Here is a 13,896-nt window from a genome sequence, read left to right on the forward strand (position 1 = left end):
ATATCACACTGGCCCTTTACATTAATGACATTGTTAAAAGGAAAACTTTAGCCAAATTAAATTTAAAAGAGTTTAATTGAGTAAAGAATGATTCGTGAATTGGGCAGTGCCATGAGCCAGAGTAGGCTCAGACCCTAGTGCACCCCTGTAGCAGAAGGTTTATGGACAAAGGAAAGTGGTGCACAGAAAATCAAAGTGAGGTACAGAAACAGATGAATTGGTTACAGCTCAGTGTTACCCGTATTTCAACACAGTTTGAACAGTTGGCCATATTTGATTGGCCAAAACTTGCTGACTGATATAAGAGTAGGCTACGGTCTATATACAACTCCATTTAGGTTATAGTTCATGATGTACACAGACACCTTTAGGCTGAAGTTAAAATATGTAAGGAAGAAGGTTTAGGCTAAACTTGATTTAACAACATTATACTGATTGGACCTAGTGAGTGAGAAGTGGCAACTACTCTTAGACTTGTAAAACAGTTGTGTGTCCAAGAATGGGAGATAAACCTGACTAAAATTCAGAGGCCTTCTATCTCAATTAAATTTCTAGGGGTTCAGTTGTGTGAGGCATACTGAGATAGCCCTTCCAAAGTGAAGGATAAGTTGTTGCCTTTGGCCCCCCCTACAGCCAAGAAAGAATTGTAACCTCTAGTGGGCCTATTTAGATTTTAGGTGCAACCTATTCCTTATTTGGATTTGTTACTCTAGCCCATTTACCAAGTGACCCAAAAAGCTGCTAGTTTTGAGTAGGGCCCAGAACAGGAAAAGGCTCTGCAAGAGATCCATACTGCTGTGCAAGCTGCTTTGCCACTGGGGCCATATGATCCAGCCGATCCAGTATTGCCTGAAGTCTCAGTGGCAGACAGGAATGCTGATGGAGTCTTTGGAAGGCTCCTGTAGGTGAACTGCAGTGCAGCCCTTTAGGATTTTAGATCAGGACCCTGCCATTTTCTGCAGATAACTATTCTTCTTTTGAGAGACAGCTCTTGGCCTGTTACTGGGCCTTAGTAGAACCTGAGTGCTTGATCATGGGCTACCAATTACTGTGTGACCTGAGCTGCCCTTCATGAACTGGGCATTATTTGACCCGCCAAGCCATAAAGTTTAGTGTACACAGCAGCACTCCATCATCATGTTGGTCAGGCTGATCTCGAACTCCTGTTACTTTTGAACATCCTAGTCATTAATATATGGCTCTGAAAAGGGGGAAAAAAAGAAAAATAAATGGAGTAGGGGGTGCCAGCCCTTTTAATCCCCTGGAAGTTGCTTCAGCTGGAGGGGGAGGGGCATACAACAGTTGGGAGAGGTCAACAATGGCTACCTGCCTCTGTCTGCACCTTTGTGAATCAGAAACAGCAATCAGTGATTAAAGTCCAGATCCCTGATATTTGGAGGAAAGGGTCCTTTTTACTCACCCTGGCATCTGCAAGCTATATGAAAGCTGCTCCTGGAATGTGTGCATGGCTGCTTGCCAAAGGGCTGGGGGGTGGGGGATGGGTAGCTGCTACTGTGCTAAGCTGAAATTGACCAGAATTAACTGCAATTTACCATCCAAGCCTTCCCTGGAAGCTGCAAGCCTTCAACAGACACTAGAGTTTCAAAATAGGTAAGACAGATTCCCTCAGTGCAATTGTTGTCAAGTTGGGGAGACAGATTTCAGGTGCTCTCTACTCTGCTATCTTCCCAGAGTCCTCTCTTCTAATAATTTTTTGAAGGTGGAATTTATTAGAGACTATTTCCTAACTGTTGGAAAAATCCAACAGAAAATCAAAACATAATAGTACAAGAGAAAGTGCTTATTACAGACATCTGTCCTTGAGAAAGGCTGAAGATAGGCTTTAGAGGTGTTCATCTTTGCTAGGAACATCTTTTGCTTTTGTGTACTGTAAAAGGAGAAAAGAATGTGGGCAAAGAAAGTCAGAATTGAAATGAGAGAAAAGAATGTTAGAATGAGCTAGTAGATTTAGTGGGGAAAGAAAAGTAACTCCCTGGGATTGCTTTCACTTTTTCTGTAGAATACAAGAGAAAGTTACCAGCTGAGAGTGAGGTGTAAAAGATACTAAGGGATTGTGAGAAGTTTGAGAAAAGAGGAGAACACCCAAAACAGCCATTTCTTGAGAGCAGAAGATCAAATGTATTAAATACGTGTATAAGTTTGTTATGTAGAATTGATTGCTCACTTGAGATTTGGAGTGAGAATCATCATGGCTGCATACTTTGATCTATTAGTTACTTGTGGGAAAGCACAGACTAGGTGGGCGTTTAGGCTTAACTAATGTGCAGACATCACTAACTGTCCCCAAATAGTCACATCCTCTTATCTTTTAATAATACAATGCCCTGAGTTTTAGCCAGTTGTCTTATTTCATTTGTGCTGCTACAACAAGATATCTGAGACTGGGTGACTTATAAAGAACAGAAACTTACTTTTCACGGTACTGAGGGCTGGGAGTCCAAGATTAAGGAGCTGATAGGTTCAGTGTCTGGTGAGAACCTGGACTCAGCTTCCAAGATAGCGTCTTCTGGAAGGGAAGAATGCCATGTCTTCACATGATGGAAGGAATGAAAGGGTTGGAAAAGAGTGAACTTTCCCCCTTCAAGTCTTTTATAAAGGCATTTATCCATTTATAAGGGCAGAGCCCTCATTATCTAAATAACTCCCCAAAGGCCCCACTTCCCAGCTGATCCAATAGGGTGCAAAATGTGATGTGTGCAACTCCTGAGTCATCTTCATAAAGAGGAGACCACTTGCCCTGATCTCAGTGAGTGACTATGATGATAGTCCATTGAATCTAAGGGGTTCAATGAGATGTGTGTCTTTGAAAGGGCAATAGATAATGAAAAAATAATAGACTCAGTGAATTGGAAGTTGTAATGAAATAAAATTTTGAAGTGAGATATTAGATAAATTGAGAGGTGACAACGTGCTAGCAGCCCTCGCTCTCCGTGCCTCCTCGGCCTCAGCGTCCACTCTGGCCATGCTCGAGGAGCCCTTCAGCCCGCCACTGCGCTGTGGGGGCCCCTCTCTGGACTAGCCGAGGCTGGAGCCGGCTCCCTCTGCTTGCAGGGAGATGTGGAGGGAGAGGCGCAGGCAGGAACCGGGGCTGTGCATGGTGCTCATGGGCCAGTGCCAGTTCTGGGTGGGCACGGGCTCAGCGGGCCCCACACTCAGAGCAGCCAGCTGGGGGCACCGGGCAGTGAGGGGCTTAGCACCCGGGCCAGCAGCTGTGGAGGGTGCGCCGGGTTCCCCAGCACTGCCGGCCAGCCCGTGCCGCCCTTGAATTCTCGCCGGGCCTCAGCCGCCTCCTGATGGGGCAGGGCTCGGGACCTGCAGCCCGCCATGCCCATGCACCACCCCCTGTGGGCTCCCACGCGGCCTGAGCCCCCCACCACCCCCTGCTCTGTGGCGCCCGGTCCCATTGACCACCCAAGGGCTGAGGAGTGTGGGTGCGTGGTGCGGGACTGGCGGGCAGCTCCACCAGCGTCCCAGGTGCAGGATCCACTAGGCGCAGGATCCGCTAGGGGAAGCCAGCTGGGCTCCTGAGTTGGGTGGGAAGTTCCAGAACTTTTATGTCTAGCTGGAGGATTGTATATGCACCAATCAGCACTGTGTATTTAGCTTGGGGTTTGTGGATACACCAATCAGCACTGTGTATCTAGCTAATCTGGTGGGGACTTGGAGAACTTTTATGTCTAGCTAAAGGATGGTAAATACACCAGTCAGCACTCTGTGTCTAGCTCAAGGTTTGTAAATGCACCAAACAGCACTCTGTGTCTAGCTCAAGGTTTGTAAACACACCAATCAGCACCCTGTGTCTAGCTCAAGGTTTGTAAATGCACCAAACAGCACTCTGTGTCTAGCTCAAGGTTTGTAAACACACCAATCAGCACCCTGTGTCTAGCTCAAGGTTTGTAAATGTACCAATCAGTGCTCTGTGTCTAGTTAATCTAGGGGGACTTGGAGAACTTTTATATCTAAGTAGAGGATGGTAAATACACCAATCAGCACTCTGTGTCTAGCTCAGGGATTATAAACGCACTAATCAGCACCCTGTCAAAACAGACCAATCAGCTCTCTGTAAAATGGACCAATCAGCTCTCTGTACAATGGACCAATCAGCTCTCTGTAAAATGGGCCAATCAGCAGGATGTGGGTGGGGTCAGATAAGGGAACGAAAGCAGGCTGCCCCAGCCAGCAGTGGCAAGCTGCTTGGGTCCCCTTCCATGCTGTGGAAGCTTTGTTGTTTTGCTCTTTACAATAAATCTTGCTGCTGCTCACTCTTTGGGTGCACACTGCCTTTATGAGTTGTAACACTCACCGGGAAGGTCTGCAGCTTCACTCCTGAGGCCAGCGAGACCATGAACCCACCAGGAGGAATGAACAACTCCAGACGGGAGGAACAAAGAACTTCAGACGCACCGCCTTAACAGCTGTAACACTCACCTGGAAGGTCTGCAGCTTCACTCCTGAAGCCAGCAAGACCACGAACCCACCAGAAGGAAGAAACTCTGAACGTGTCCAAACGTCAGCAGGAACAAACTCCAGACACACCATCTTTAAGAACTGTAACACTCACCGTGAGGGTCCGTGGCTTCATTCTTGAAGTCAGTGAGACCAAGAACCCACCAATTTCGGACACAAAATCACTTGAAAGATAGGGATAGTGGTCAGAGAGTGAAGTGCTTGGATCAAAGAGTATAATTATTGGGCAAATTTATGCCTATAGAAGTGGGCAGCTGATGTGAGATTTAAAAAAAATTAGAGTTAAGGAGGTCAAGGAACTAAGAGGCCTCATTGTTGATTTGATCATATATCAAGATTGGCGATGTGAACCCTGACTATCTGAGACAGGTCTCAGTTAATTTAGAAAGTGTATTTTGCCAGCGTTGAGTATGTGTGCCCATGACACAGCCTCAAGAGGTCCTGATGACATGTGGCCAAGGTGGTCAGAGCAGTTTGGTTTTATACATTTTAGGGAGACATGAGACATCAATCAACATAAGATGTAAAATGAACATTGGTTCATCTGGAAAGGCAGGACAACAGGGAGGGAGTTTCCAGGTCATAGGTAGGTAAGAGACAAATGGTTGCATTATTTTGAGTTTCTGATTAGCCTCTCCAAAGGAGGCAATCAGATAAGTATTTATCTCAGTGAGCAGAGGGGTGACTTTGAGCAGAATGGGAGGCAGATTTGCCCTAAGCAGTTCCCAGCTTGGGTTTTCCCTTTAGTTTAGTGACTTGGGGGCCCAAAGATTTATTTTCCTTTCACAGTGACAGGAGTAGGGATGAATAGAAAGAAAGAGAGCCAGGTGCTAAAATCCTGAGTGAATAAGGAGAGGCTTAAATGTCAGCAGTATAGCAATATTTGGGGTTGTAGCATCTGATAGCATAAACTTCAAAGGATTTAAATTTTTTAAGAGGAAAGAGAACAACTTATAAAGCTGCAATAGGAATCAAGAAGGATACTGGTCTTACGTCTCATCTTCAAACCCAGAGGTGCATGGTATAAGAGTGGGAAAAAACGAAAACAAAAACAAAAACGCATCCCTTGCAGAGTACTGCAGGGCAACCAGTGCCCTTAGGGAACAATTGGCTTTCAGTCAGGGCATGAAATTAAGGGAAAGCTCAGAGAAAATATTATAGATGTTGGTAAGAGATCATGAGTCTCTGAGGGCACAGGAAGTTTTCAGGCAATTAGGAACAAGTGGGAGAGGGGGCCATATGAATGGATCAATTGAGGTAGAATGGTGAGAAGTGTTTGAACCTCTACTGGTGCAAAAGGCAAATGGACATGTGAGACATGTTGATATAGTGATCCTAAGGGGCAATCAGAGGAGGGTTGGAAATTGGCTTAAGATAAAAAGACTAGATGCCCCATCACTCTTGCAGTCAGTAGTGGTCTGGCAGATACAGGGATGAGTAAAGATATCTGAGATGTTGATCTGTCAATGGTAAGGCAGCCATGGCAAGCTCCAAAAACAGTTTCACCAAAAGCTCTAAGAACTCTGTAAACTCATATTATTTAAAGCCTGAGTTTACTTATCAAGGAAATGAATGAAATGGATATAATAATGATAACTGATAATTATGAAGATTAAATATGTGATAAAGTAATGGCTCCAATTCTTTTTTAATTTAAATTTTAATTGACAAATAACTTTATATAGTCATGGGGTACATAGTGAAGTTTTGATATATATAACATATATATCAAATTAGCCTAATCAGATTAGGATAATTAGCATATTAACATATTAAACTTCCCAAACATGTATTATTTCTTTTTTTTTGGAGACAGAGTCTCGCTCTGTCACCCAGGCTGGAGTGCAGTGGCACGATCTCAGCTTACTGCCTCCCGGGTTCAAGCGATTATCCTGCCTCAGGATCCCAAGTAGCTGGGACTACAGGCGCCCGCCACCACGCCAGGCTAATTTTCTGTGTTTTTAGTAGAGGTGGGGTTTCACCGTGTTAGCCAGGATGGTCTCGATCTCCTGACCTTGTGATCCGCCTGCCTCAGCCTCCCAAAGTGCTGGGATTACAGGCATGACACCACGCCTGGCCCCAAACACGTATTATTTCTTTGTGTTGGGAATGTGTTTCAATATCCTTCTTCTAGCTATTTCAACCTATATACAATATTATTGTTAACTATAGTCATCCTACAGGGTATAGGACACTAGGACTTAATCCTTTTATCTAGCTGTAATTTTGTATCCTTGAGCAAATCTCTCCCTTCCTCTTCCTTCCTCCTACCCTTCCCAGCCTCTAGTATCCTCTGTTCTACTTTTTACTTCTATGAGATCCACTTTTTTTAGTTTCCACACATGAGGGAGAACATGTGGTGTTTAACTTTCCCTTCCTGGCTTATTTCACTTAACATACTGTCCTCCAGTTCCATCCACGTTGCTGCACATGACAGGGTTTCATTTTTTTTTTAATCACTGAATAGTATTTTATTGTGTATATATACCACATTTTCTTTATCCATTCACTGGAATTTATTCCTAGGTATTTTATTTTTTGTAGCTATTTTAAATGGTTTTGCTTTCTTACTCAGCTAGTTCATTGTGTATAGAAACACTACTGATTTTTGATATTAATTTTGTATTCTGCAACTTTACTGAATTCATTGATTGATTAATTCTAAGAGTTTTGGTAGAGTCTTTAGTTTCTTCTCCATGTAAGATCATGTCATTTTCAATGTCTCCTTTCTAATTTGGATGCCCTTTATTTCTGTCTCTTGCCTAATTGCTCTGGCTAAGACTTCCAGTACCGTATTGAGTAAGTCTGGTGAGAGTGGGTATCTTACCTTGTTGCAGTTCTTAAAGAAAAGCTTTTAGCTTTTCCCTGTTCCATAAAGACCTTAGCTGTAGTTTTGTCATATATGGCCTTTATTGCGTTGAGGTACTTTCCTTCTATACCTAATTTATTAAGATTTTTCCATCATAGAGGGATATTGAATTTTATCAAAAGCTTTTTCTGCAGCTATTCAGATGATCATATGGTTTTGTTCTTCATTCTATTGCTGCGATGTATGACATTTATTAATTTGCATATGTTAAACCATCCTTCTATTCCTAGAATAAATCCCATTTGATCATGGTGTATTATCTTTTTGATATGTTATTGGATTTGGTTTGCTGGTATTTTGTTGAGGATTTCTGTGTCTATGCTCATTGGGGTATTGGCCTGAAGTATTCTTTTATTGTGTGTTCTTGTCTGGTTTTGGTATCAGGGTAATGCTGGCCTTATAGAATGAGTTAGGAAGAATTCCCTATGGTCAATTTGTTGAGGTAGTTTGAGAAGAAATTATATTACTTCTTCTTTAGATGTTCAGTAGAATTCAGAATGTTAACACCATCTGGTCCTGGACTACTTTTTGTTGGAAGACTTTTTATTACTGATTAAATCTTGTTTCTTATTATTGGTCTGCTCAGGTTTTCTTTTCTTTCTTTTTTTTTTTTTTGACATGCTTCTATTATAGAGGATGTTCAGGTTTTCTATCTCTTCTTGGTTCAATCTTTTTAGGTTGTTTGTGTCTAGAAATTTATCTGTAACCTCTAGGTTTTTGAATTTATTGGTATACAGTTGTTCATTGTAGTCTGTATGATGCTTTGTATTTCTGTAGTATTCGTTGTGACATCTCCTTTTTCTTTTCTGATTATATTTATTTAGGTCTTCTATCTTTTTTCTTAGTTATTCTCGCTAATGCTTTGTTGATTTTGTTTATCTTTAAAAAAACAGCTTTTGGTTTTCTTGAATTTTTAGTCTCCATTTTGTTTATTTCTGCTATTTTTATTATTTCATTCTATGAATTTTGGGTTTGGTTCTTGCTATTCTAATTCCTTGAGGTGCATTTTTCAGCTCTTTATTTGAAATCTTTCTACTTTTTTGATGTAGGCATTTATTGTTATAAATTTGCCTCTTAATACTGCTTTTCCTGTGACCCATAAGTTTTGGTATGTTGTGTTTCTATTTTTATTTGTTTAAGGAATTTTAAAATTTCATTCTTAATTCCTTCATCCATTGGTTGTTCAGCAGTATGTTATTTAATTTCCATATCTTTTTATAGTTTCAAATGTTCCTCTTGTCATTGATGTCTGGTTTTATTCCATCATGACCAGATAAGACACTTGATATGATTTCAATTTTTAAAAATTAAAAAAATTGTTTAAGACCTGTTTTATGTCCTAACATATGGTCAGTCCTGGAAAATGTTCCATGTGCAGATGAAAAGAATATATATATATATATATATATATATATATATTTTTTTTTTTTTTTTTTTTTTTAAAGATGGAATCTCGCTCTGTTGCCCAGGCTAGAGTGCAGTAGTAAAATCTTGGCTCACTGTAGCCTCCACCTCCTGAGTTCAAGCGATTCTCCTGCTTCAGCCTCCAAAGTAGCTGGGACTACAGGTACGTGCCGCTGCACATGGCTACTTTTTGTATTTTTTTAGTAGAGTTGGGGTTTTACCATGTTGGTCAGGCTGGTCTTGAACTCCTGACCTCAAGTGATCCACCTGCCTCAGCCTCCCAAAGTGCTGGGATTACAGGCATGAACCACCATGCCCCAAATAATGTATATTCTACAGCTGTTGGTGAAGTATTCTGTAAATGTCTGTTAGGTCCATTTGGCCTATGGTACAGTTTAAATTGGATGTTTCTTTAATAATTTCCTGTCTAGATGATCTGTCTAATGTTGAGAGTGGGGTTTTAAAGTCCCCAATTATCTATAGTGGAGTCTATCACTCCCTCTAAATCTAATATTTGCCTTATATATCTGTTGGGTGCATATATATTTACAATTGTTATATTCTCTTACAGAATTGGTTCCTTTATTAAGATATAATTAATGTCATTCTTTTTTTCTTTTTACAGCTTTTGACTTGGAGTATGTTTTATCTAATGTAAGTATAGCTACTCCTGCTCACTTTTGATTTCCAGTTACATGGGGTGTCTTTTTCTAGCCCTTCACTTTCAATTTTTGTGTGTCTTCACTGGTGAGGTGAGTTTTTTTGTAAGCAGCATAAAGTTGGGTCTTGTTATCAATTGTTTTAATCAATTCCTCCAGTCTATATGTTTTAAATGGGGAATTTAATCCATTTCCATTCAAAGTTATTATTGGTAGGTGAGGACTTACTTCTGTCATTTTATTGATTGTTTTCTGATTTTTTTGTTTGTTTTTTGGTTTTTGTTTGTTTTTTGAGACAGTCTCACTCTGTCGCCCAGGCTGGAGTGCAGTGGCACAATCTTGGCTCACTGAAAGCTCCGCCTCCCGGGTTCAGGCCAATCTCCTGCCTCAGTCTCCCGAGTAGCTGGGACTACAGGTGCCCGCTGCTACACCCAGCTAATTTTGGCTAATTTTTTGTATTTTTAGTAGAGATGGGGTTTCATTGTTAGCCAGTATGGTCTCGATCTCCTGACCTCGTGATCTGCCCGCCTTGACCTCCCAAATTGCTGGGATTACAGGTGTGAACCACTGCTCCCAGCCCTGTTTTCTGGTTGGTTTATATGTTCTTTGTTCCTTACTTTCTTTTTGTTTATTTTTGCAGTTGGGTGGTTTTCTGTAGCAATAAGCTTTGATTCCTTTCTTTCTCCTGCATGTAGGTAAATAATGGTGGTAGTTGTGTTTTCACTTCCAGATATAAGATACCCTTGAGTATCTCTTGTAAGGCTGGTCTGGTGGTGATAAATTTCCTTAGTTTTTTTCTTATCTATCAAAGATTTTACTTCTTTATTTTAGAAGGATAGCTATGCTAGGTATATTTTTGACTGGCAGTTTCTTTTTCTTTTAGTACTTTGAATATATTATCCTATTCTCTTCTGGCCTGTAAGGTTTTGCTGAGAAATGCTTTGTTAGTTTAATTGAGATGCCCTTATATGTGACTTGATGTTTTTCCTTTAATGTGCCTTGGAGAGGATCTGTTTGGGGTTCTTTGATCTTCCTGAACATAGATCTCTGTCTCTCTCCCAAGAATGTTTCTGCTGATTATTTTATCAACTATGTTTTGCTCACCTTTTCTCTTCTTTTCCTTCTGGAATGCCCATGATACCCATAAATTCTGTATACTTTCTTCATTCGTTTTTATTCTTTATTCTTTATCCGTTTTTTTTATGGTCTGTGTATGTTATTTCAAAATACCTGTCTTCAAGTTTAGAAATTCCTTTCTCTGCTTGGTCTAGTCTGTTATTGAAGCTCTTAAGCATATTTTGTATTTCATTCACTGAATTCTTCAGCTCTTGGATTTCTGTTTGCTTCTTTTTTTTATGTGAACATTCATATTTTAGTAGGAATCAAAGTTCTCATGAAATATTAGGGTAGAAAATACATTTAAGAAAGAATACTAAAAAGAAAATATAGACTTTTGCAGTCATTATGTTTATAAATTTTTTTTTTCTTAGCATTTATTGATCATTCTTGGGTGTTTCTCGGAGAGGGGGATTTGGCAGGGTCATAGGACAATAGTGGAGGGAAGGTCAGCAGATAAACATGTGAACAAAGGTCTCTGGTTTTCCTAGGCAGAGGGCCCTGACGCCTTCCGCAGTGTTTGTGTCCCTGGGTACTTGAGATTAGGGAGTGGTGATGACTCTTAAGGAGCATGCTGCCTTCAAGCATCTGTTTAACAAAGCACATCTTGCACCGCCCTTAATCCATTTAACTCTTAGTGGACACAGCACATGTTTCAGAGAGCATGGGATTGGGAGTAAGGTTATAGATTAACAGCATCCCAAGGCAGAAGAATTTTTCTTAGTACAGAACAAAATGGAGTCTCCTATGTCTACTTCTTTCTACACAGACACAGTAACAATCTGATCTCTTTCTTTTCCCCACATTTCCCCCTTTTCTATTCGACAAAACCGCCATCGTCATCATGGCCCGTTCTCAATGAGCTGTTGGGTACACCTCCCAGACGGGGTGGTGGCCGGGCAGAGGGGCTCCTCACTTCCCAGACGGGGCGGCCAGGCAGAGGCGCCCCCCACCTCCCAGACGGGGTGGCGGCCGGGTGGGGGCTGCCCCCCACCTCCCGGATGGGGCAGCTGCTGGGCGGAGACGCTCCTCACTTCCCGGACGGGGCGACTGCCAGGCGGAGGGGCTCCTCACTTCCCAGATGGGGCAGCTGCCGGGCGGAGGGGCTCCTCACTTCTCAGACGGGGCAGCCGGTCAGAGATGCTCCTCACCTCCCAGACGGGGTGGCGGGGCAGAGGCGCTCCCCACATCCCAGACGATGGGCGGCTGGGCAGAGATACTCCTCACTTCCTAGACGGGATGATGGCTGGGAAGAGGTGCTCCTCACTTCCCAGACTGGGCAGCCGGGCAGAGGGGCTCCTCACATCCCAGACGATGGGTGGCCGGGCAGAGACGCTCCTCACTTCCTAGACGGGGTGGCGGCCGGGCAGAGGCTGCAATCTGGCACTTTGGGAGGCCAAGGCAGGCGGCTGGGAGGTGGAGGTTGCAGCGAGCTGAGATCACGACACTGCACTCCAGCCTGGGCAACATTGAGCACTGAGTGAGCGAGACTCCGTCTGCAATCCCGGCACCTCGGGAGGCCGAGGCTGGCAGATCACTCGCAGTCAGGAGCTGGAGACCAGCCAGGCCAACACGGCGAAACCCCATGTCCACCAAAAAATAAAGAAACCAGTCAGGCGTGGCGGCGCGCGCCTGCAATCCCAGGCACTCTGCAGGCTGAGGCAGGAGAATCAGGCAGGGAGGTTGCAGTGAGCCGAGATGGTGGCAGCACAGTCCAGCCTCGGCTGGGCATCAGAGGGAGACCATGCCGAGAGGGAGAGGGAGGGGGAGGGGGAGGGGGAAGGGGAGGGGGAGGGAGAGACTGTTTGCTTCTTTTTATGATATCTATCTTTTTGTTGAATTTCTCATTCAAATAATAAACTGATTTTTGTGATTTCATTAAATAGTCTATCTGTATTCTCTTGCATCTTATTGAGGTTAAGATTATTATTTTGAATTCTTTTTCTGTCATTTCATATTGTTTTATTAGAGTCTGTTACTAGAGAAGTATTGTTTTCCTTGAAAGTGACATGTTTCTTTCCCCTTTTCATGGTTGATGTGTTCATACATTGATTTCTACACATCTGGTGGAAAAGTTATGTTTTCCAGTTTTATGAAGAAGGCTTCATAGGGAAACACTTATTTGTACCAATAAACCTTTGGGTGTCAGTTCCGTGGGGTGCATTGACCTTGATTCTAGGTATGTACCTTGATTCTAGGTAGTCTCTTCAGCTGTAATCCATACTAGTGGCATTTGTGTGTTTCTCAGTGGTCTAGGCTGAGAGAATTTGTGATAATGATGTGGCTTTGCTGGAGTTGGAGTTGGGCTTCCCAGACTGTTTCTCAGGCCTGGTGTGTGTGTGTGTATGCACACAGTGGGTCAGCCAACTTGGGGTTTGGCTCACTGTGGTTTAGGTCACAGGGTTGTTACTCTGGCTGGGGGCATGCACACATGGTTGCTCAGTTGGCCTTGGGGTGTGCCTGCCAGGAATGGTTTGTGGGACTTTTTTTTTTTCTTTTCACATCTGCAACAGATTTATTTTTTAAAGGAATGGATTTTGAGAGAAAACAACGTGGGGCAAAAGTATGGAATAGAAAATAAATACAGATGTAGGCTATTGTGCTAATTGTTTTGTAACCACAACAAGCTAGTACAGAGAATGCCCTGTACAAAACACAACAAAGATTCAAACATCGAGGAGTTCCCTTAGCAAGGCTGAAAATTTCAGTCTCTGGTATTTGGAATTTAGGCTGCAGTCCTTGTTTTTGGATGGACCACTGGGTGTGTGGCACAGTCCATGCTTTTAACCAGATTTGAACAGAAGAATGGCCACTTGGCCCAGGTAGAAGTAGATGAAGTGTTTGGTTTCATGTGTCACGTAACTACTGAAGTTCCTCCCCAGGATGCAATGCCAGGTGGGATTGTACTTCTTGTCACATTCTTTCTTGATATGAGCCACAGTGTTCTTCTCTATGTTGTATTTCTCCAGCGCCTGAGGAGCGCACTCCACTGAGTTCTGTTGCATCTCCTCCGACATGTCCGCATTTTTGATCACGGCCTTTCGGTCGCACATGGTTACCATGGAGAAAGGGGCTGGCCAACTGCAATGGTCCCCTGGGAGGTGCCAGCACAGCTCAGGCCCGGCTGGAGCTGCCGTTGCTACCAAAGCCGTGGCGCATCTCGGTTTGTGGGACTTTCTTCAACCCAGGATGTGGGCACACAGCTGCTTGGCTGGCCTGGTGATGTGTCTGCCAGGGGTGACCCACAACATGCTTTCTTTGGTTTAGGATGCAGGCATAAAGCTGCTTGGCTGGTCTAGGGTGTGTCTGCTCTGGGTGATTCACAGAGTTTCTTAGGCCCAGGACACAGCTGCCCAGTTT

The 13,896-nt window shown here is 43.1% G+C and overlaps 1 protein-coding gene across 1 annotated transcript; it reads right to left on the reverse strand.

The window, feature by feature from the left end:
* Positions 1–11,987: 11,987 nt before the first annotated feature.
* LOC100974385 (dynein light chain 1, cytoplasmic-like) lies at positions 11,988–13,638 on the reverse strand. The gene has a single exon (XM_063596095.1). It carries the CDS (start codon positions 13,596–13,598, stop codon positions 13,320–13,322), a length of 279 nt encoding a protein of 92 aa, XP_063452165.1. The 5' UTR covers positions 13,599–13,638; the 3' UTR covers positions 11,988–13,319.
* Between the last annotated feature and the right edge of the window lie 258 nt (positions 13,639–13,896).

The sequence above is a fragment of the Pan paniscus genome, chromosome 15 (assembly GCF_029289425.2).
Source record: "Pan paniscus chromosome 15, NHGRI_mPanPan1-v2.0_pri, whole genome shotgun sequence".
In the NCBI taxonomy this organism is placed as follows: domain Eukaryota; kingdom Metazoa; phylum Chordata; class Mammalia; order Primates; family Hominidae; genus Pan; species Pan paniscus.